At 48.9% G+C, this 24942-nt stretch overlaps 1 protein-coding gene across 6 annotated transcripts in view; it reads left to right on the top strand.

The window, feature by feature from the left end:
• Positions 1–24942, top strand: part of LOC117903278 (homeobox protein cut) — a 90203-nt gene that overhangs the window by 37198 nt on the left and 28063 nt on the right. For 4 of the 6 annotated variants that reach the window (XM_034815182.1, XM_034815180.1, XM_034815184.1 and 1 more), the window contains exons 2-5: positions 3175–4506; positions 18257–18825; positions 18929–19125; positions 20261–21883. In XM_034815182.1, the coding sequence (XP_034671073.1) occupies positions 3175–4506; positions 18257–18825; positions 18929–19125; positions 20261–21883 (3721 nt within the window). The remainder of the gene's footprint in view (positions 1–3174; positions 4507–18256; positions 18826–18928; positions 19126–20260; positions 21884–24942) is intronic. The other 2 variants (XM_034815183.1, XM_034815185.1) reach the window with 2 other exon arrangements.

The raw sequence follows: 24942 nt of genomic DNA, 5'->3' as shown, positions 1-24942 counted from the left end.
CCCTTCGAATGTCGCCGCACAGAAAGAAAGAAAGCAAAAAAAAACTGAAACTGAAAAAGGGGTTGCCCCTGCGGCAACAAGAAGGCTCGCTGGGGCACTCGAGAGCTTAAGCTGAAGCACACAATTCATAACATTGCCTTCGTACTAATTACAAAAAGTGCTCTACCCCCTGAAGTCCTGACAGCTGCTGCCGCTGCTGCTGCTGGAAGCTCAAGCTCCTGGAGTCCTGGAGTCCTGGAGTCGCCCCTGAGCCTCTTGCGTGCGCGAGTCTTGAGGCAGCCACACAAACACACGACAGAGAACTCACTTCAGACAAACAGCTTGAGACAATGCCGCATGCTGCAACTCCGCATGTGGAAAGGGGCAAGCGCAAGAGTTGACATGTGCCAAGCACACGACAAACAGCGCGACGACAGGAACAACGCAAGGCACAAAAAAGAGAAGCAGCAACGGGAGGCTCCTGCCACAGCGCCAATAGTTGATACAATTCCCATCGAATGATCTCTGGCATTTGCGCTTGCTGCCGGTTAAAGTAATGCCCAACTGAGCTGGCGGTTAGCTGGCATGCAGATGGGCAACGGGGATGGAGGAGGCCACCAACATTTCACTTAACATTTTTTGGGTTTGTGCGCGCGCGAGATTTGTGTGTGTGTGTGTGTGTGTGTGTGTGTGTGTGGCGCTCCTTTGAAGTGGCAACGAGGCCAAAAAATATTAAATGAAACCCAACAAAAAATGCTCCGGGAGTGGACGCTAAAAGGGTGCTCAATACGGGGAAAGCCTTTTCTGCCATAAGCTGACCACACACACGAGGCATGGGGCATGGACCATGGACCATGGGGCACGAGAGCCATTGAAGTGGGCCCCAAAAATATATATACAAAAAAAAAGGGAACACAACCGAACGGTTCGGCTCGGTTCGGTTTGGTTTGGGCCAAAGCCACCCGCATTTTAGTTAATTAACTCATTTGGTTGTCCGTACCGACTGCTAAGCCGGACTCGGACGGACCTCCTCGAATTTGGGCCACACAAAGAAGCCTGCTGCCTGCTGCAAACCTTTCACCAAAGTTTCCATTAATTGATTTGCCAAAAAACGAAAAAGAACGTATAGCTGCCAGACGAGAGAAGAGAGCGAACTATTTTCCAAGAGCCGGGAATGTCCAGAGCAAGTGTTGGCGTTCCCACGGGGATTGCATTTCATTGGGCGCCAGGGCCAGGTCCCGGACGGAGCAACCCGCAGTTTAAGAGTCGTCGCGCAGTTGGACAGCCATTGATCGATTCCTCGCCAGGCATAAAGTCAACCCGAAAGAAATGCGGCAAAAAGTATCCTTCGCTTCGTCGTAGTCATCATCAGCCATTATGAAAACAATTTTCAAGCTTAAGCAGCTCATGGAATGGCAACAAACAAACCAAACAAGCCCCCAGAATTGCTACAACCCCAGCCCCGGGCTCAGACCCAGACCCAGACCCGGGCACTGGTGTCCTGTCTCTTCCCTGTCTGCTGCCTGCCTGTTGTCTGGGCTCTCGAATGTCTGGCATTTGAAAGGACACGAAAATGCAGCAGCTTCCATGAGAGGCAACCGCTTGTGTCTGTTGTTTGTACTTAAGAGCTTTTAAATATCATAAATATATATCTGCACTCCACACAGAGAGGGAGAGAGAGAGTCACTCCACTCCCCCAGTCAGCGGCATAATGATGATGACGATGACAAATACATGCCTGGAAGGGCATAAGAAAAATGATTTGCTTTTCCCAGGGATATTGTCATTAAGCGACAGGACAGCAGCCCCACTCCTGCCCATCGATTGTTTGTGGGGACAGAGTTGTTTAAACACGAGTCGAGGATCAATGTACACGACATGCATGTTGTTTTTTGCTTGGAAATACTCTCTCTAAAAACATTCAAGAATCAGCTTTGAATATCTTTTTCCAAACTTCAACTGCAAAAGCATTTCATGGGAATGGGAATGGGAATGGGAATGGGTTCCTTACCGACTATCCTTACAGCCATCGAAATATTGGTGAGGTCCTTACACCCTTTTTCTATGTAACGACTTCCTGCTTAACTTCTTCATCGATATGGAATAGAACTTGTGCCCCAAGGAACGGCTGTGGCAGCATTTTGGTGGGCCTGGGGCCTGGGTGCCATCGACTAATTTCCAAAGTTCTTTATTGCCTGCAACGCCCTGTTAGAACCCCCAAAACTGTTCCTGCCCCCTCGACTTGCTCTCTGTTGGTTTGTTTTTTGTTAGCTTCCGGTATTTATACAAATAAAATTGCACAAAACCCCAAGCCAAGCCAAGCCAAACCCAAACCCGAGCAGCAGCAGCAGCAGCAACAACAAGTACAAATCAACATGAAAATCGAAGCCAAAGAGCCGTAAAAGTCATTGCCATTTGTGGGGCTTAGATCCTGGCTTTGGGGTCTGCCCCGAAGGCGAAGCCCTAAAACTTGTCGGGAATGGGAATGGGAATGGGGATGGGTGCGGGCGGGCGGCAGGCGGCTCCTGGAATCCCAGACTAATTTGCCAAAAAAGTTTACACCGCATATTTTTGTAACCTTCTCTCGCCTGCCCCCCCAGCCTTTCTTTTCAACTGTGTTGGGTCGTGCTTGTGTTTTTTTTTTGGCTCTCTGTGTGTGTTTTGGTTTGTTTTAATTTTCGATTCCTTCTGCGAGGATTGCTTAGTGCTTGATGGTGCCTCCTCTTGCGGCATTGAAGGTCAGGCCTGCCGCCTGCCGCCTGCCGCCTCCCGCCCAATGTTCAAGTTTCAAGGCTTATCGATACGAAGCGATAAACTATAAATTTGCTGCTGCTGCTGGAGCTTCTGCCACTCCTTTGGCTCCTCCTGCTTCTTGTTTTTTTTTGCTGGGTTGCCAATGCAGACGGCATTAGCCATGGAATGTTTTTTAAGCCTTCCTTCCGTCTGAGTCCTTGGAGTTGTTCGAGTGTCCATTGGTGTGTGTCTGTGTGTCTGTGTGTCTGTGTGTGGGTGCAACAAAAGTTTTTGCAACGTATTAATTTGGCTAAATTTAACCCGTAATGACTTTAAAAGTAAAATTAATGAGGGTCGATAGTTGTGCGGTGAAACCTTCAGCCTTTTCCTCGGCAACAACATATGTGCGGCAGCTCCATAACTAATCTCCCCGCTCTCTCTCTCTCTTTTTGTGGCTTGCAGCGCGCTACCCTTGCCGAGAAGGAAGTGAACACACTCAAGGAGCAACTGTCCACCAGCAATACGGATCCCGCCAGCGGCAGCATCCACAGCGAGAGCGACAACAGCCACAACCACAACACAGGAGCGTCAGCCGCAGGAGCAGCAGAAGGGGAATCAGGCGCACAGGAGGTCGAGGATTCGGATCTGGAATTGGCCAGCGGAGGCGCTGGATCGGGATCTGGCCATCAGCTGAACAGCTCCATTGTTGCAGCGGCCATCACGCTGCAGCAGAACGGCGGCAATCTGCTGGCCAACACCAACACGCCGTCGCCCTCGCCGCCGTTGCTCAGCGCCGAGCAGCAGCAACAGTTGCAGAGCAGCCTGCAGCAGAACGGTGGTGGTGTCGGCGGCGCCTGCCTCAACCCGAAGCTCTTCTTCAATCACGCCCAACAAATGATGATGGAGGCGGCGGCAGCTGCCGCAGCAGCAGCAGCAGCGGCGGCGGCGGCTGTCCAACAGCAGCAGCATCAGCATTCGCCTCTGCATTCCCCAGCAGCGGAGGCAGCAGCCGCAGCGTCGGCTGTGGGACCCACAGATCATCAAACGGTGGCCACCGAGGCCACTGCCACCACCACCACCCACACAGCCACCACCAACACCACCAGCAGCAGCAGCAACAACACCACCACCAACAGTAGCAGCGGCAGCGGCAGCGGCAGCAGGAGCCGCGGCAGCCACCTCCACAACGAGGATGAGGAGCAGGACGAGGACGATGATGAGGACGATGAGGAGGAGAACGCCTCCATGCAGTCGAATGCAGCGCATTTGGACGATGATGACGATGACATGGAGCTGGAGCCCCATCAGTCCCTGGAGGCCATCGAATCTGCGGCAAGAACTGAACCACACCAACAGCAGCAGCAGCAGCAGCAGCAGCAGCGGCAGCAGCAGCGGCAGAGGCATGCGGCGACTGGCGATCTGGAGGAGGTGTCTGCTGTGGCGGCTGCTGGCGACTCGGAGCCTGTGGCAGATGATGAGGAAGCTAGTTTAAATGTTAGCAATAATCACAATACCGATAGCAATAATAGTTGTAGTCGAAAGAACAGCAACAGCAACAGCGTCGGCCCGGGTGTGGCAATGCGTGATAGCAATGATGATGATGATGATGATGATGATGTGGACGATCCGCATGTGGCGGCATCGGTTCACAGTGCCGAGGATGATGACTGCACCAACAACAATACCAGCAACAACAACAACAACGGCGAGAAGCAGCGCAGGAAGCGCAACAACAACACAAACAGCAACAGCAGCAATCAGCCCGCTGTGCAAATTGCTGCCAAAGACAAAGAGGTAAGTGGCAGAACCCCGCCCCCCCTTGCATCTAAGAATTTATGCTAAGTTGGCAGCTTCATTTGAAAGTTTGATGCACTGCTCAAAGTGCCCATAAGCGAAAGGCTTGCTTTAGTTTTAAGGGAAACGAGAGCTTCGGGTTGGCATAACCCTTAGAATTTGCTTGGAACTGCTGCAGCCAGCTAATCCTCGCTCTGGCATGGAATTCCTCCCCTCCCACTGAGCGAGTTTAAGTGACTTTTTAATTTAATAAACTAGAGGGCCGTCTGTGCCCGCTTCCATCATCAGCAGCATCGTCGTCGTCGTGGCGCTCCCTCTCGTCCTACTGCAGACAATTACCCGGCGCAATGAAATGTAAAACCGTTAAGATTAGACAAACGTTGCCGCCCACAGCTGGCAAATTCCTAGAGTGAAAAGGATGCAGAAAAAAAGGGGAAAAGGGAGAAAGAAATTCCAACCGCAGACGACGACGCACGACTGACCCTCGCTCACTCTCCATTGCCATCGCTCCCGCCCCCCGTCCCTGACCAAGCAGCACGCACAATTGAGAAAACACTTGCACAAATAAGCAAACACCCCCTTCAGGGAATCCACCGCTCCCCCCGCTGCCACGCTGCCACCGTTTTGTTAGAACACTTTTCTTGTAATTTTCTAGCCAAACAGTATAAATGTTGCCCCCCCCCCAGAAAACAGAAACAGAAACCGAAACTGAAACCCAAACACAAAAAGGAAAAAGCGAAAGAAAAAAACCAAAATACAAGGCAAACAAATGAGCGGCAGAGAAACAGGGACAGGAAGAGGTAGGGAGAGAGAGAGAGAGAGAAAAGTAACGGGACTTTTGACTTCTTCTTTACACGCCCAAGAACAAGAAGCAGAGAGCAGAGAGCAGGAGAAAGAGTGGCCAAAGGGAAGCAAGAGGACTCCGAAAAAATAAACAAGGGGAAAAAATACAGCCGCGTCCCGTGTGGATCTGGGAGTCAAAAACCAACAGCAACAACAAAAAAAGGGCAGAAAAAAAAGGAAAGAAAAGTTAAAATGAAACTTTTTTCACAGGGTTTGTTGGCCGAAGGGGTAGAGTGTGGTTAGAATGGGATAGGACATGGACAAGGACAAGGACGCGAAGGACCAGGGACCAGGGACCAGGGACAATGCAGGCCATGGCGTGGGTTGGGTGTAAAGTGATATCATTAAAATATTGACAAGACAATTTTTACGCCTACAAATTTGTTGAATGCCTTTGTGTACACTGCTGGCAGGCGGGGCAGGGACAATGAGTGAGTGCAGCAGGGCGAGAGAGCGCTGGCTGGAGCTCCCCAAGGGATGGCATGTCCAATGAGGCATATCAGCTCCAAGGAGCTGCAAGCAATGCCCTTCCCTGGCTATTCCCTGCAACTCTGCACATTTCCTGCTGCTCGTTTCGGTGCATATTTAGCAGCCCCAGCCCAGCGGAGTTTCCTTCTAATTTCTCTAATGCAAAACGTGTGGCAGCCCGCCCCGTCGCGGCGCGTTGCACTTGCCACACACCGCATTGAATGATTGCTTATCGCCTTGAAAGAGCAAGCCACATCCTTGCCGTGCAGCACCCTTGAAGGAAAGCTGCGACTTGAAGTGTTTTTGTGTGGCTTTTTGTGTGGACAGAGTTCGGGGCAGAGCTGAGGGAGGATGCATTTCAGCATCAATCATTATCATTTGCCATTAAGTGCAGCAGCAGCAGCAGCAGCAGCTTCCATTAGCAACCCCTAGGTGTTTGCTGCAACACAAAAAGAAAGAAAAGAAGAAGCCCAAAGTCGAGTCGCAAGCCTCCAAAGACGAGCAGCAGCAGCAGCAGCAGCAGCCAGAGCAGAGCAGAGCATTTCTTTAATGTTTTATCACTTCACTTGGCCAGACAGCCAGAAGCCCACTGGTGAGGCGGCTTTTGCTTTTAGCCTGAGTTTTGTTTGCGTTTTATGCGCGTTTTCTTATTTGAAATCCATTAAAAGCTATTTTTGCCGCTCTGTCGCTGCCTGCCTGTTGCCTGTTGCCTGCCTGCTGGTGGGCCCAAGCTCATTAGTTTGATTACTGGCGCCCCGACCCCAACCCTGGCCACCAGCCCCATCCCCTCGTCCCAGTCCCCAGCCAGCCTAGTCCTAGGTCCAATTCCCCCCCCCAAACCACAGTCACTGCGACACATTCACTCCCTCATTCGCATGCAGGCTGTGATAAATGCACTCGCCTGACAACTAAATCACTTATGCGAGTGCATCAGCGAGTGTGAGTGTGTGTGTGTGTGTATCCATGAGTGTCTCTCGTCTGTCTATAAGCAACAGATTCAGATTCAGATTTATCTGTTACACATGTTCATAAATATGCGACAATATTTTCTGTGTCCTCGAGCGTCCAAAAAAGATGATCGACAGGAATGAGATGCCAGAGAGCGGTGCAGTGCGGTGGCTGCCACAGAAATGATGTTAAATGGAATTGCAACAGTTGTTTGTTGTTAGAGTCACGAGAGTGCCACAGCAGCAGCAGCAGCAGCAGCAGCAGCAGCAGCAGCACCCCTCCCTGCCACTCTTTGGGATCCCATCTGGCCGGATCCCCAGCCTGCAGTCTGGTTGCTGGCTTCTCCGTTTGTTTTGGCTATGGGGCGTGTGTTTATTTTTTCGCAGAAGTGCATTTTTATAGACAAAGTGCTCGCCTCCATTTGGCCAGGGCTAAAATTAAGCATCGCAAAAGCCAACACACACAAACAGAAAAAATTAAACGCTCAAAAAAGCAGAACAACAAATTAGCAAAATACAAAAGCTTCCGCTTCGATTTGTCGGCTAAAATATACATTATTTATATCTGGATTTGGTTGCCCCTAAAACCCCAATGACACGTTCGTTGCCCCAAAAATGATTGTCTTTATCACGCGGCAAACAAAAAAAAAACACAAAAAACAAACAACAAACAACAAAAAGCGGAACCACAAACAAAAAACACACAAAACAGAAGAAAAACTAGAGAGGGAAACAGAGTAGAAAAAAAAGAAATATATTAAACATTTTGCAACCGCAGTTTCGATTTCAGTTTCTTTTTGTTGTTTTTGTTTTCTCTTTTTTTGTTCATAGTGTTATCTGCATTTGCGTATATTTATAGAAATTCTTTATCGACACACATTTTCAACATTTATGTTCATATTTATTTTATGCACTAAATGGAAACAGCAACACGAAGAAGAAAAAAAACCACCAACGAAATCCATTTTTTATGACTTTGTTTTGTGGTTAGGATTTGGTGTTGTTTATCCTAACACTACACACAGATGTATGTATGTATGTATGGTGATGTATGTACATATATTCATTCATATCCGATTAGCATTGAGAAAAACAGCAACACAAATCCATCAAGTGGAGCGTCAGTCGGGCACATTCCTCTGCATTCATTGATAAGTGCAGAGCGAGCCCTGGGAAACGATTGATGGATGCGGCTAAGCAGTTCCCTTAGGTATGCCTTCAAATCTAAAATAATTAAAACTACATGGCACAAGTGGACAGCACTCGAAGATAGAGCAGCGATCGCCCACCCCATCGGGGGTGATAAGCATCGCCGAGGGTCGAGCACACACACTTCCCGTCCCGCATCTCAGCGCACCAGCATAATTGTTCGACCCCTCTCCACGCTCCTAACATAGATAGATAATCGTAATCATAATAATAATAACGAAAATAATCATCATTTCTCGTGCACAAAATTCGATTTTGTGCTTATCATCGCGTGACGGCTCCATCGGCATATTCAATTCGATTCGATTCGATTCGATGCCAATGATGAGCAGCTATCAAAATGAATGTAACACGCATTGATGGATGGTTTTTCCGCAACTAATTCGAATTTAAATTGAGGCAATCGTGAGTGCATAAGTGAGTGTCTCGCACTTAAAAGATAGTTATTGTTTGCTCGGCCAATCTACGTCAGAGGCAAAACCCCACAGCAGGAATTCTTCTTTGGAGGAGCACAGCAACAGGCAGCAAGGGGTGGAAGTTCTTTGGTACATGTCACGGTTTTGTGTTGACACATCTAAATATTTGGACACACTGGCTGAATGCCCGACATGCCGAAATGCCGAAAGACAATGGACAGGAGACAACAACATCCATTCGGGGCCGGGGGGCGGCTGCTGGCTGCTGGGTGCTGGCTGCTGGGTGCTGGAGTGGAGAATGAAATGTTATTTTTAAATGCAAATCAAGCGGAAAATCCATCAAATGTCTAACGCAAATGGTCTAAAATTAAACCCACTCAAACAAGCGGAGCCAAGCACCAGATCAGCTCTTTTCTTGTTCAGCAACTGTTTAAACATCTCATCGATTCGATCCCGATGCCTTTGCCCGAGAGTTTTTCTTCCTCTCTTTCGGTGCTCTCTGTGGCCATAATCTTTGATTAGAGGCAAGGCCCCCCAATTATTTTAGATTTCTATTAATTTAAATCTCATTATGATTAACCACGAAAATAGAATAGATTTCATATTGTGATTCCCATATTTTTGTTGTGCGATGATCATGGATGGTTTTTGTTGCTCTTTTTTGTTTGTTTGCTGCTTGTCGAATGTCCGGAACTTGAATTGAAATCAAGCCGAACCGAAATTATTGGCGATTATTCGAATTTAGTATGATTTTTTCCAATCAAAGCAAAAGTTCAATTTCAATTGTGGCTGCCCGTGCGGATGTGCTGCCAAAATGAAGCGGGTAAGCCAGTCAGCCAGTCAGCCAGCCAGCCAGTCAGGTGTGTGTGGCGTGCTCAGGGGATATTTAGTTGTTGCGATTGACTTGTCCATCGAATCACCGATTCACCCCCACACCAAAAGAGCACCATTTTCTTGTCATTAGTTTCAATTCAAAGAGCAAATACAGCATCAGTCTGAATACTCGCAATGTTTGTGTAGAGGGAATACTGGGCAAGCACAATTGCAATTATTCAATTCAAATCAATCAGCATACAGCTACAGATACATACTCTTGCAGATAGATTACTGGAGACATTGAGCTTAGTTTAGGATTGGACTCGGCACTCTCTCTCTCTCTCGCTCTCCCTCTCTGGGTCTGTCGTTGCCTGCCATGATTTCGCCTGCTAGTTTTTTGTATTTGTATTTGCTTGCTGACTGTCACCGCAATTTCTGATTAAAGTGAACAAAAAAAGAGAAACCAGTCATTATCATATTGTACAATACAACCAGTACATGCCCCCCCATCCCCCTCGCTGCGCCTCTTTCTTTCGCTGTCTGTGTGTGTGTGTGTGTGCCCCACAAGTCAACAGCCCCCTGCCTCGTGGCCAGCTGCTGTTTTTTTTTCGACCAATTGCGGATAAATTCAATTTATTTATCGCATATGGATTCTGATCAGAGAAAGACAGAGACTCTCTCTCTCTCTCTCGCTCTCTCCGTGTGTGTGCGTTGTGTGTAGATTGCCACTATCTAGCTCTCCCTCTCTCTGTCTTGCTGTGGCATGATTGCTGCTGCTGCTCTAGTGGATGTGGGATGGTGCTCCTCTCCCGCTCTCTATCCATCTCTCTGTGTTTGAAAATGTGGGTAAATGTGTGATTTTGATTTTTTTAAATTGATTATTTCCTTATTTTCGTTTTGCGGTTCGCCTCCCGTGCCACCCGCGCCACCCGCGCCTCACTCTGCTGCCATTGTGTTGCGTGAGTTAGTTCAGTAGTCAATTTGAATTACGAGTATTTTGCTGCTGCTGCTGCTGCTGCTGCTGCTGCTGCTGCCATTGTCGCTGTGGACATCAGCGGATCAGCAATTGCTGATTGAGGCTGAATTGAAAAACTTTCCCCAAGGGAAGTGCCATGCCCCATGACAGGGCCCCACTCATGACTGACTGCTTAAAAATCCATTTGCCACCTCGCACGAAGAAATATGATAAACATAAGTTGTGGATGAGCCGCTGGTTCGGTGGCGACTCCTATCTAATTAGAGGCCATTAAATGCCCGACAGCCAGAGAAATGCAATTGGCAAAAATGTCCAAATTGGAAAATCCCCCGCCTGATTTATGGCCAACAAATAAGCAACAGCAGCAGCAGCCACAGCCAAGCGGCACCTGGGAGGTGGAGTGGAAGTGCCAAATGAATAATCTAGCAAGTCTCTTGGGCACCCAAAATCTCATGTAGCCATCAATTTGCCCTGCATGGATGTGTGCCTCTGTGTGTGTAGGTGGAAATCTGTGAAAATTGTCAATTTCGATTTCATCTTGTGGCACCTCCGCACGGACACTCGAGGACTCCGTGCCGTCTCGGACTTCCAAGTCAATTACAGGCATGAGCGGAAATTCGAAATATTTCAATTAGAAGAAGGAGCAAGACACATCACAACATCTCCTCCATCCACACGCCTGTCAATAAATCAGAAATGTAATTTAATTTTTTATTTCTTGTATTAATTTACCATTAAATTGAGTTTTGCAGATACTTTTTGCTGCTGCTCCTACTCGTGTTCGCACGAGGTTCCCCCGCACACTCATGGCTAAAAGTATCTGCCTCTGTTGCTGCTGGTTGCTGTTTGATTAGCTTTTGTCTTGCTCTTCTTTTTGTGCTCGCTGTTTGCCCAACCTTCAGGCTTCCCAGACAGCATCGTGTGTTTGCAGCTACGTGTGACAGAGACCCCGATCCCGTGCTGATGAAGAAGTGTACACATCTCTTTTGGCTTTGTCTTAAACAGAACGAGGAAGAGCCATTACTTAGACAATTGATTTCAAATTAAAACTAGAGAGAGAGAGAGAGAGAGGGAGAGCTCCAAAGCCTCGTAAAAAGAAAGACTCTCGTTGAAAATGAGGAAAATATGTCATTATTGACGTCCTTCTGCGTTTAAGTTTCGGCCATCAAACGCAGGTCTTCAGACACCTCCCTGATCCACCCCAATTGAACAATTAAAAAAGGCTAAGGCATAAAAATCGTTCAATTTGGGGGGGAGACTGCAAATGAAATGGGGCTGGCCAGGAGCTGGGTTGGGGCGTAAATGCCTGGACTTTAATTAGTTTGCTTCAATTTTGATGCAAGCCAACCGCGACGTGGCCATCATCCGCTATCCGCTATCCGCTGAGAAATCTCCAACTCAACGCAAATTAAGCGTCGTCAAAATAATTGCCGCTTGCCAAACCAGACACAAATGACAGTGGGACGCATAGGCAGCGCCCAGCGTTTGCATTTGCTACCTTCGAATGATCAGTTTACCGATTTTGATATAGATTTGTGTACCTTAAATATTACTTTGCTTGTTTGTTGTTGTTTAACTTTCGATTTTGTAGCCTTTTATCGCCGATAGTTCAGAGCTTGAGCCCACTGTCTGTTCCATTGCGCAGCACCCTGACCCCAGTCCATTTGATTCCGTTTCCTGCGCTCCTTCCGCGAGTACCAGCTCCAACCAGGCGGGCAATTAAAATAAGCTCTTGCCATATCTGTGTATTTTTTCGCCCGACTTCTTTTCGTGGCTGTCGGTTTTATGCATTTCCAGCGGCATTTTCCGCCCGCTTAATAGAAATGAAATTGTCATCAAATGAAGATTGAGCTTAGAGCCCGAGACGCAGTCGAGTTAATCGATGCACAGACACAGACACAGGCACAGGCGATGACGATGACGGCGCTGGGCGATGAGGGGCCAAATTCAATTAGAAGTTGACGCTGATGTTCAAATCAAATTAGAGTTTCCCTCCCTACCCCCACCAGCGGCTGGCTCTTCCTTTCCTTTTGCTTTGGCTTTCCGTGCGGAATTTCAGTTGCGGCTTCGACATCGATATATGGCGGGGGGCCTCCAATCTGTTTGCTCCGAGTTGCAGCTGTCGTCGTCGGTGACTCTGTGCCCCCGGACCCAATGCCCCACTGCTCTTAAGTAGCTTTATGTGTTGCAGTTGCAGACCCACCTGCTTAGCCCACACAACATTTCAGCAATGCCAACAGAGACAAAAAAAAACACACAAATAAAAAGGACAACTGCAAGCGGAAGGAAGTTGAAACCATTAGAAACTGACAAACCCACGAAATGGCAGTTGGAGCTGGAGGCTGAAGCATATTAAGGTGTTGTGCGGCACTCTCTCTTTTGTCTGCCGCACTGCCACTGTGCCTCTGCCTCTGTCCAACTTTCAACATGATGTGGCATATAGCATCCCGAGACCCGAACATCCGTTCATATTTTTATATCCCCAAAAAACAAGAGCTGCAAAAAAAAGCACAACAAAAAACACAAGCGCCACACAAAAGGCACACAACAATGACAGACCTGTAGCCGAAGGACGAAGGACGACCAAGGACCAGGATCAGAACGGCACTGCTCTATGCCTTACGAATGTTTGCTCGAGAGATGTTGATTGGCATTGCGTGGATGGGGGGGCAGCAGGCTCCAGCACAGGCCAGGGTCCATGTCTGCGCTTTGCTCTGTCCAGAATGTCGAGGAGGATGCGGGCGGACACACACACACACACACACACACAACGGAGCAATGCTCCGTGCTCATAAATTATTGTCTAGACTATGATTTTAACGTTTTTTGATTATGAAAGCCACCACTCCACTCCACCCCCTCCTTCCTTAACCCTTGTCCGCAATATATAAAATAAAAATCGGTGGGTTATAACCTTTTTTTTTGGTTGTTTGTGTCCTGTTCCTGTGCCTTTTGCGTGTGTAGATATCATATCAATAAGCAAAAGGATTAGACATGTGACTGGGCTCCGAATACATCCCACCCGCGCCCCCTCCCCTACCCTACCGCTCTCCGCGGGAGGCATAACCCACTCAAGGGCCAACATTTTTTGGGTCGTCGTGGACGTCGTTGAGTGCTTATCGACAAAAAAGACAAAACACAGCAAAACCCAGCCAAAAATTGAAACAAAATTTGGATATAAAATATTTTTTTGTACTTTCGGGCAATATGAATAAAAGTCAAGTTCACATGGAGCCCGGAGGAGGGCTGGGGGCGGGACAGCCAGACAATTATTAAGCAAAAGTTTAACGAATTAGAAACAAAAGTGCGGGGCGGGGTGACTGGCTTTGATTAAAAATATACGCAAATGTGCCGTCATTCATGTATGATGGAAAGGATGAACCCAAGCAAGGATGGAGGTAGCAGCCAGGCAGGCGGCCCCCACTTAAGGGTTAAAGCCCAAAGTAACGGGCCCGCCCGTTCCCCATCTTGCGCCTTGCGCTGGGGGGGGGGGAAAGACAATAAAATCGAAACATAAATCGAAAATTGTAAAATTCTAATAAGAAAATGTGCGCGGGTGGCGGATGAGTTGAGGGAGGGGGGGGGGAGGAACCGTGGATGGTCCTGGGAATTGTAAAGCTGTCAAATTTTAATTACAAAACTTTATAATCCAAAAAATACAACAACATCAAGCGGTGGCAGTGGAGGCGGCAGCGGCAGCGGCCCACAAATGAGAGGGATAGAGGGAGAGAGACTGAGTGAGTGAGTGAGAGAGACGCACAAAGACAACGCGAGTTGCGTGCCCCCAGGGGGCACGGCTCCACCACCAACAGGCACAAACAGACATCCCATCCGAATCAATTCAATAACTTCGCTACCGCTCCCTGTGCGTGTGTGCGTAAATAACTGAATGAATGAATGAATGACTGTTTGACTGACTGACAAACGGAGCAATCGGCAAAGAACGCAAAACTTGACTGAGTTCCTCAGTCCCCCCTGCCAGCCCGTTTTTCGGTGGCTTGGGAACGGCCTTTCCGTGCCAACTTCAACTTGCAAAATGTTTGATTTATGCCTTTGAATTGTTGTAAATTGCCATTGCCAGCACTCCGCCCCCCCACCCGCACACTCCTCACCCCCACCCACGCGCACCCCACCCCGAGGCAATTGACAAATAATGCAAAAATTCCGGGGGAAATTACCTGCGATTTAAGGTCTTTAAGCTGATGAATTGTCTGTCTGTCTCACTGTCTGGCTGTTCGTTTGAATAACTGAATGAATGGCTAAGTGAATAAATGAATCGCTGATTGAATAGGTGAGGGCATGGACTAAGAGCTATGCCCTGCGATCTCTGCGACACTCGAAGATCACTGCAAAATGACAGGAGCCCCCCACTGCCCAGCACACATGTGAGGGGGGGGCCTTTTGTTTCTGTTGCTGCTTTTATTTCATATTTTCTGCTTCACTCTTTGTTATCTTTTGTTGCAAATTGCCAACTTGGGCATTGCCAGATGCAAAACAAATGCGAGCAACAGCAGCAGCAGCACACAAAAGCCCCGGCGTCAAAGCTCTCTGGGGTGCACTTGGCAGACTTTAAAGCTCCCCCACCCCACAGCCAGGCGCTGCTCCTTGCTGAGACGAACTGCTGCCAACACTTGAAGCAATCGAAAATCAATGACAAAAAGCAAAGCAACAAAAATGCTCAAATATGGAAACGAAAAGCCGTGGCAGCATTTTTGGGATTGTGCTCAAGCCTTGGCTACCCTCGGGCAGCAGATTATTTAGAGTAAAATAAAAACAAAACAAGAAGCAAAGAAAGACATTTGACGACATTGAGACAATCGATGCTCTGCCGCTGCACAGCACTACCCAATCCTGCCCCCCACCCGCGCGGTGTTGTTGCTTTTTACTCATTTGTCTTTTGGCTTTTTGGAAATTAACAACACAACGTCCCCCACCCACCCCCCTGCCAGTGTGGCTGCGGCTGCTGCTCCTTGTGCTGTGCAAAAGTTACCCCTTTTTTATATGCGCCATCTCCATCCATCGCCCACTCTACAACTGCCTCCCACTCCCACTGCCACTCCCACTCTGCCCACCCACTCGTCGCATATCTACAAAATATATATTTTAAAATTTTTATGCCCGAATGAATTTTAATTCCTTTGACGGTTTTTGCTGCCTGCCAGCCAGCTCCAGCTCCAGCTCCAGCCTGGCAGCTGACGGCCTAAAAGTCTGATGATGCTACAACAACAACAAAAACGACACCCCCGCCCCGCTCCTTCCGAGGCAAGAGTGTCTTTCTCTGTCTGTGTGTGTGTGTGTCTTTGATTGCTTATTGTTAATTTGTATTTGTAGATTGCTGTATCTCTCTGTGTGTGTGTGTGTGTGTGCTGCTGTTCGCTGATTAAACCCTTTTTTTCCAGAGAGGGAAAGCCCAATGCTTGAAGCAAAACCCTTTGCCTCATGTGGCACACACACACACACACACTCGAAGTGCGAGAGAGAGACAGAGGCATAACCTTAATTCCTTTTGGCATTTTATGCTTCCTTCAGCTCCTGCTTGCCTCCACCTGCTGCTGCTGCTGCTGCTGCTGCTGCTGCTGCTGCGACGTTTCTCGTCTTTTGCCTTCGAGTGTTTGTTATTGTTCTGCCTCTGCCATGTGTGTGTGTGTGTATCTGTATCTGTGTATTGACTGCTTTGTCAATTGTTATGCAAAGGGTAAAGCCAAAAGGGTTGGAGCATTTTTGGCTGCTTGGCAATTTTGTTAATTACAAATCGTTTGCTTTTCGCTCGATGCTAATGTTCACTCTCTGTCGCTCGCTCGCTCTCTCTCTCTCTCTCTCTCTTACTCTCTGCATAAACTAAGACCCCATCCATCCATATATGACACCCCCACCTATGATCCACCGCTGCTGCTGCTCGTGTCCAGCCTTTGTCCGAGCACATTTCTCGAGGGGCGGGGAGTTGCCATGAAAAATGTAAATTTTCATAATTTTACAGTCAATACGAAAAGGGAAAAGCCACCACCTAGTGCCCATGAGTATTTGTTATAGTTTGTTTGATTGCTGCCTCCACACTCCAATCCGATGCCTGTCCCATCCCGTATCCCGTATCCAGGACTGGGATACATCCCACAGGCGGCAGCAGCAGCAGCAGCAGCAGCCTCATCAACCACAGAGTTGCAAAAACTTTCTGCTTTTCAAGGGTTGAAAATGATTTCTGCTTTCCGTGGCACAAGGATGGGGCAGTGCCACGGCCCACGGGGCAGGGGGATTCATGTTGAAAATCCAAAAAGTTGATTTATCGTTTTAATATTTCTTTGGCACCCAAACAGAGAGAATTCTCTGTGTGTCTAAATACAACAAATCGAAATGACAATATCCAGCAAGTGGCAGCCAGCAGAAACCTTTCCAGCTGATTTTCCATATGGATGGTGATCAAAATGCGGGTACAGTTGCCACCACATATGACTATGCAATGTAAAGAAAGGATGAAAACGCGAATGAGCGAACGAGAGAGCCCAGGAACTGCCGCTAATTACGTTTATTTAAGAAAAGCTGCAAAAATTCCGTTCACTCTTTCTTTTCTTCTTTTTTTGTATTTCCTCCGAGCAGTTGGCGGTTTGTGTCTGTCGAGCAGTTGGCAATTAGAAGCCACCCCCTGTCGCCGTCACCGTCACCGCACCCAAAAGATTTTTATGCAATTAATTTGAGTCGTTTGTCGTCTTGTCATGTCTTCAGACCCGTTGGCAGGGGGGCAGCCATTGGGGTTGCTGCTGCTGCTGCTGCTGCCACGTCTTTGTCCCGTATGCTAATGAAAAATCGAACACGCATGTGGCATGGGGGCACATACTCGACTCCACAGCGAACCCTTTCACGTGTGTGCTGCATGTGTGTGTGTGTGTGTGTCCTTTGATTGATAATAGAATTAACGGGGCCTGGCGGCTGTTTTGCATTTTTCGGCATGCCATCCATCCAGGCATGTCATGAGGAAACATGTGGCAGGGCACACACAGGCATGCATGATGCTTTTTTAATGCCAATTATGTATTATTGCCTCTACCCGAAAGCAGGCCATTGTTTATGGCCAATAATCATCAGGGCAGCCCATCCACAATTATTGATAAAATAGACACGAATCGGAGCCCCCCGACATGTGTTCCCATGTTGATGAAATTATTGTTTTATGCCGCTGTTCGACACAAATCACGCAGTGACACGCAAATTTGTTGTTAGAATTATGCTGATGTCCCCCCACTTGCACCGTTAACTTATTTGATTAACATATGCGAGGGTAGACCAGCCCCCCAGCCCCCAGCCCCCCCCCCCCCCCTGCTACTTCGATATTCGATGCCTGATGGCGAGGTACAGTTGAGCGCAAAAGTTTCTGCCAGCGACCGACCCTTTCCACTGGCATATGCTTCAATTAAAAACCGCGCCATAAAATTAATTTTAATCACATAATAAGAAATACACACACACACACACATGCCACGCCCACCTGCCCCACCTGGCTGTCATTAAAAAATTTCGTTGCATGCCACACGGCTGCTGCTGCTGCTGCCGCTGCCGAAAAACTTTATCTTGTCAACTTTTGCCGAACAAGACGACGACGCAGGAGACGACACTGTGGCAAGCGGGGAGGGGGAGGGGCAACACACACACACACACACACTCCAGCACACACATCGTTGATGTTGTCGCTCGACGCACTTAAGAAAAATTCCCTTGTCAAATTTGCCAATTATCATATTTTCATCAAACAAACAAAGTTCCTCCTTCAAAACAAAAGGATGCAGGAGCAAGGCATAGGGACAGGGGTGGGGCAGGGGGGCACTGACTGTACCTGGCGGCGTTTCTCGGTGGGTTTTTAACGGGGGGGGCTGGCAATCACCGCCAACCGACATTGACGTTGTTGTTAATTTTATTAAAAATTATTTTATAACTCTCTGAAAACTTTTAAACCAAAAATGAGACGAGGGGCTAGGCCTGACTGGCGTCTCGATAAATTTACAGAAATACAACCCTTGAGCCCTGTAGACAGAAAACTGAATGATCCGTCACTAATCTTTGACTCTTCTTCTCATTTCTTGCAACAGATTAAAGCACTTCTCGATGAGCTGCAGCGCCTGCGTGCCCTGGAACAGACGCATCTGGTGCAGATCCAGCGCTTGGAGGAGCATCTGGAGGTGAAGCGGCAGCACATTATGCGCCTTGAGGCACGCCTCGACAAGCAGCAGATCAATGAGGCGCTGGCCGAGGCCACGGCCTTGGCTGCCGCCGTCAATGCGGCTGCCAGCAACAACAACAACAGCCAGAGCAGCGACAACAACAAGCTGACTGCCACCTCGCCACTAGAGGCAGCAGCTGGAGCTGGAGCTGGAGCAGCAGCAGGCAACGACCTGAATGCCAGCCAGGCCTCAGTCCAGGCTGAGGACGATGACGAGGAGGAGGAGGAGGATGACCACCATCAGGCCATGCACGTGGACAACGATGAGGGAGAAGAGGCCGCCGCCACCACCAGCACCCACCAGCAGCAGGTCGACGAGGAGGACGATGATGAGGAGGATGACGAGACCGAGGATCAGGAGCATCATCAAGCGGCCATGTCAAACCAAGCCACAGCCAACGCAGACAGCAGCGAGCTGAAAATCAAAAAGGAACAGCAGTGAGTAACCATCAGACCAGTCCATGCCATCTACATCATTCATCCGCCCCGTATGCCCGGCAGCATTTTGATATCCTTTTTCTATCTTGTTCTCCACCCACAGCAGTCCCTTGGATCTGAATGTTCTGAGTCCCCAGTCGGCCATTGCGGCCGCGGCCGCTGCCGCAGCTGCCGCCGCCTGTGCCAACGATCCCAACAAATTCCAGGCTCTGCTCATGGAGCGGACCAAGGCCCTGGCCGCCGAAGCCATCAAGAATGGTGCAGCCGGCGGCAGTGACGCTGCCAATGCGATCAGCGAAGGTGAGTTCCACAAATTCCATTTGTTTTCTTCTTCTTTTTTGTATCTGTTTCGGTTTCTGTGTGTGTGTGTGTGTGCGCGCGCCTGTGTGTGGGACTGTACTTCCGGTGCAACGGCTGCTGTTTGCCTTCAGCGCCTCCTCTCTCTCACCCGCTCTCTCTCTCTCTCTCTCTGTCTGCCTGTCGATCAATAGCCCTTCTTATCAATGGGGGGGCCTCAAGCCAGTCGAGCTTTGATTTTGATCCGACTGTTGGTCGTTCTTTTATGGTTTGTTTGAGGCAGCGTTATCGCAGCAGCAGCAGGAGGAAGAGGTGGAGGTGGAGGCCAGCAGAGGGTAGACGCAGCGGGCAGGGGTGGCTGCAGGTCTGGCGCCAGCATTTATGACTCTTTGGTGGGGGGTGGGGGGCAAACACGGTCAGAGTTGCAGTTTTTTTTTTTTTTTTTCTTTAATTTATTTTCTTTTGCAATTCAAAATAAATATTTGCATCGAGCGATTGATGTGTGGATGTGGTGCCATGTGGTTCTTCTTCTTCTTCATCTTGTTGTTGTTGTTATCGTTATCGTTGTTGTTGTTGTTGTTATCGTTATCGTTGTGCATGCTTATCGATAGATCCGACCATCAGAGAACCATTCAAAGAAAACCAAAAAAAAAACAGACAAAACATGCGCCACTCTCTCTGTCTCTCTCTCTCTCTCTGTCACTCTGTCTGTCTCTTGCTCTCTCTCTCTCTGTATTTAAATATATCATATGCAATTCTATCTACCAATATATAATCATAAATACCACACACACACACACACACACACGAGATTCTTTGTTATTTTGTTGCACTGAAAATTGGCGATAAAGTGATGAAAAGTGATGAAAAATGATAAGAAAAAGCACACAGAAAAAAAAAAGAAACAAATATGAAACCGAATTGAAAATCTAATCAAAAAGTAAGAGAGAAAAAAGCAAAGAAAAAACAAACAAAAAAGAATAAACAAATTTTGATTCATTTTTGGCGTTTTGTTCCATGGATGTTGTTGAATAATATGAAAAATAAAATCCCCCCATTATGATATTGCCACCAAAACAAAAACAAAAAGCAAAAGCAGCAGCAACAAATCGCACAATTTGTCTGTTGTTTCCCGTAGAGATGCCGCCGCCAGCAGAAGAGGTCAACGCCTCCTCCGACTCCGACTCCGGCTCCGCAGGAGCAGCACCTGCAGCAGGAGCCGCAGGCGCCGCCGTTGCATCCCAAAACCCAAATGAAAGCGAAACGCATGAAAACGAAACGGAAACGGATGCTGCTGAGGCAAACGATGAGCAGGCGGCCATCACGCGTCCAAAGCAAGAGCTCGAAGACGACAATGAGAATGAGAACGAGGATGACGATGATGATGAGGCGATCTTGCAGCCGCCCGCCACGCTTGAAGAGCAGCTGGTCAACAGCTACTGGCGACGCGGCTTCGAGAGTGCCAGCCCACTGCCGCCCAAGCCTGCCACAACAGCTGCCACCATGCCACAGCCGCAGCCAGGGAGCAAAACGCCAACAATTTATCAAAATGTTAATGCGGGGCAGCAGCCACAGTTGCTGCCGCCACCGCCGCCACCACCGCCAACCTTGCAACAACAACAACAACAACATTATCAACAACAACAACAACAACAGCAGCAGCAGCAGCATGGACCCTCGTCCACAGCGTTGCTCAGTCAATTGGTTAACTCCACTTTCTCACATGCCAATCACTCCTCCTCCTCCTCTCGCCTAGATGCCGGCTCCCATCCGCACCACCACCACCAGCAGCAACCACAGTCGCTGCATCAGCATCAGCAGCACCACCAGCAGCAGCAGCACCACCACCTCCAGCAACAGTCGCAGCAGCACAACAGCAGCGGCAGCAACAGCAGCAGCTGCAATTCGGGTCCTGGCAGCACCACCGATGGCGCCCTCAACCACCATCACGCGCACGGACATGGCCACCATTTGGTGGGCCACAATCCGCACGGCCTGCCCCACGGGCATCCGCATGGACAGCTGCTGCATCCGGCAGCGGCCCACCACCTGCACCACGCCGACTCCAACTCCTCCAGCGCCAACAGCACACCCAGCAGCACCGCCCAGCTGGCGGCCAGCCTGGCCAGCACCCTCAATGGCAGCAAGTCCCTGCTGCAGGCAGCCGCTGCCGCCAATGCCGCTGCCGTGGCAGCCGTCGCCGAGGACAACAACAACGGCCTGACGCCCAATGCCAATGCAGCGGCAGCAGCAGCGGCCATGGCCGCTCACGCCCAGCATGCGGCGGCCCTGGGACCGGGCTTCCTGCCCAGCCTGCCGGCCTTCCAGTTTGCCGCCGCGGCGGCCGCCAATCAGGATGCGCGCGGCCACTATCGGTTCGCGGACGCGGAGATGCAACTGCCGCCGGGTGCCTCGATGGCCGGCCGCCTGGGCGAGTCGCTGATACCCAAGGGCGATCCCATGGAGGCCAAGCTGCAGGAGATGCTGCGCTACAACATGGACAAGTACGCCAACCAGGCCCTGGACACGCTGCACATCTCGCGCCGTGTGCGGGAGCTGCTCTCCGTGCACAACATCGGACAGCGGCTGTTCGCCAAATACATACTCGGCCTGTCGCAGGGCACCGTCTCGGAGCTGCTCAGCAAACCGAAGCCCTGGGACAAGCTGACGGAGAAGGGACGCGACAGCTACCGCAAGATGCATGCCTGGGCCTGTGACGATAACGCCGTCATGCTGCTCAAGTCGCTGATACCCAAGAAAGGTGAGTGGATTAGCTATATCCTAACATGTTTATCCAGCTGCAGCTGCAGCTACCGGTCGGGGTTTGGGCTTACGAAGTTTGACAGCTGCCAGGGCGAGGCCACAGGGCACAGACACATGGGAAATGCGGCTGGAAGTTACTCCAAACAAAAAGGCAATTTAAAGGTTATTTCAATTCCAATCCATTCCATGCGCTGCGCTCTTTGAACTAGTTCTCCAAAGAGATTGTTTCTTTCCCATGAATCCCTTTAACTGCAGCTTCAAAATATGTTTCTATCTCTCAGCGCAATCTCTCCCTGTCTCCACTTCTTACTCACTCTTGCTCTCACTCTTGCTCTCTCTCTCTCTCTCTCTCTCTCTCTCTGTGTGTCTCTCCATTTGTGGCTTATGGCGTTTTTCATTTCATTTGGCCCGCGGCCAAAACATTAAATTGTGAAATTTTAATTATTTTTGATTTTTGCGTATAATCAACGTGCCAACAGCACAGCACAGAGACTTCCACACAGCCGCACAGCCGCACAGGCACACAGTCACAGTCATAGTCATATAGTCGCAGCGAGTGGCGCGCTGTGGCAAAGGGGGTGGTGGCAGTCAGGCAGTCAGACAAGTAGAGAGACATTTCAGTGCATTTCGAGCGGCCATTTGCCTGTCGCCATAAATTTCACCAAATTCGCACATTAGGCGTGAAAATGAACAGGAATTTGGTGTGTTCGTTCGTTTCTCATCTCATTTCAATTTCGTTTCATTTCGTTTCGTGTTTATTTCATTGTTCCCCCGGCTGTTTGTCAGCTGATCGTCAGTCAGGCCGCTTGCTAGCTCTTGTTATCTGTTGCCTTGGTTGCTGGCGGCTCCTACGCTCTTTCCGCATATTGATTAGTCATCAATTTTATGGAACTCCCCAACCCCCAACGACGAGTATGTCAATGCAAAAGTATTTTTAAAGTGCCGTTGCACGCATAGCACCCGTTCAAATAACCATTCCATGCCATTCCCCTGCAACCCATTCCATTCCACGCTCCACCTGGTGGACAGGGCATATGCGTGTGTGTGTGTGTGTGTGTGTGGTGGGGGTTGGTCTAAGTGCAGGCAAATGTTGACAATTAATTTATGACGATTACTCATGGCAGCTAAACTAACTGTAGCCCATAACTGTAACCGTAACCGTAACCGTAACTGTAACTCTGTTTATAGAGCGTGTGGCGGTGGTGGCAGGAGATTCCCCTTTTTTTCCCTTCCACTCCCATGCTAATTATAAGCAAATATGGGGTTTTAGCTATTAGCAGATCTGTTCTTTGGATTAATATGCCACTCCCCCCATGGACAGAAGACAGCATTTAGCCTTGCCTACTGCTAGGGGCAGGAGCATGAGCAGGAGCAGGAGCAACCCACCTGCAGGGCGGTTGGTGGCACTCTGCCTGCCACTACTGTGCCTTCTGTCAACTCTGTTGGTTAACAATACTTTGAAGTCATTGTGGCAAAAGTTAACCCAGGATCCGCGTCAATGAATTTTGAATTGTAATTGTTTAAAGCGCGTTATGAGCGAAACGGTTAAGCGGGGGTCTGAGTTGGGGTGCAGGAGGAGGAGTAGCAGCAGCAGACGACTGCCGTGACAATTGGTCTGTGAAAGGCTTGAAACAAAATACAACAGAAATAAAAAATCATAAAATAAAAATTCCTATATACATAAACTCCCTATTGCACATACATATATATACATATACATATATGTATATATCTGTGTATATATATAGCGAAACGGCAGCAACAACAACAAGTTGCAACTGGCGCTGGCTCGGCTTCTGCCACTGCCACTGCCTCAGTCGCTGCTGCCTTCAACGAGGCATGCAAAACGTTGACGTGCCGAGCGTTTGAAGTCGTCTTTGTGGTCGGTCGAGGATGGGGCAGTGGCACTGCCACTGGCACGGGGTTGAATGGTTATTCCGTCTAGGGTTCTCTTTCTCCTCCTCCTCTCTCTCTCTCGGTGTGTGTGTGTGTTTGTGTGTGTGTGTGTGTAGGGCCATGAAGGAGTGGGAAGCGCCGCAAAAGTTTTTGCGTTTTCGGTTTTTGCTTTTGCTGCCTCTATTCCTCCCTAGGTTCTTCATGTTTTTGTAACATTTAACGACAATTGTTGCATATTAAACTGTAAAACTTGGACAGGACAGGGCAGGGGCAATGGCAGGCAGCAAGGATTTGCACTGGCACTGGCACTGGCACTGATATCTGTCAAATCGATCAAATGGTTAGGGAAAAGCTAAAATAGATACAATAAAAGAGACAAGATTGGTAAAGAACGAGCTAAACATCGATTTGCAGTCTTGTTGATGATTACCAAACGATAATTAATCGATTTACACAAACATGCATGATAATTAATCGATTCAAACCATTGGAACACATTCCAAGATCAATCTTTCCTTCGCTCACAGCAAGCTCAAATCACAGTTATCGCACAGTTATCGCTCTTATCGATAACACTTCGATATCACTTCACTGCACAACTCACTCCACTGTGCCAGCACTTTTGTGTGGCTCAAAAGTTCTAGTCAGAGTACACAAAAAAGGAAAAGAGAAGCCAGTTGACAGAACTTTGCCCGAATAAATGCCCGATGTCAGAGGATTTGGGTGTGGCAGCTGCGGGGGGGGGCAGTGTAAAACTGTAGAGGTAGCACCGGGTTAAGTGCTCAATTGAAACTCATTTAGCCTGGCCAACGCTCAAAGCCAAACAACACACACAGCGAAAAAAAAAGCATTAAAAGGGAAAATTACTCTGCGTATACGTAATGACAAAAGAGAAATGCAGTGGGAGGAGGGAGGAGGGAGGAGGGGTGCTGTTGCTGGTGGCATGGAGTGCTGCGGCAAGGGGTCTAGAGGAGGGGAGCCAGCCATTATAGCAGCTAATAATACTAGCATATTAACACATAATTTCTGAGCAGACATCGCCGTTGTCGTCTATTTGTTTTAGCCAGGCCAACGCAGGCCAAAGCGGCGGAGTGCTGCCAGTGGCCAAAAATAGAGCCGCAAGAAAGCAGCGCAGAGAGCAGAAGGGGGGGGGAGGGGCAT

Source organism: Drosophila subobscura, chromosome A, assembly GCF_008121235.1.
Source record: "Drosophila subobscura isolate 14011-0131.10 chromosome A, UCBerk_Dsub_1.0, whole genome shotgun sequence".
Taxonomy (NCBI): Eukaryota; Metazoa; Arthropoda; class Insecta; order Diptera; family Drosophilidae; genus Drosophila; species Drosophila subobscura.
The sequence above is the reverse complement of the archived record's forward strand: the minus strand, read 5'-3'. Positions and strand labels throughout refer to the sequence as shown.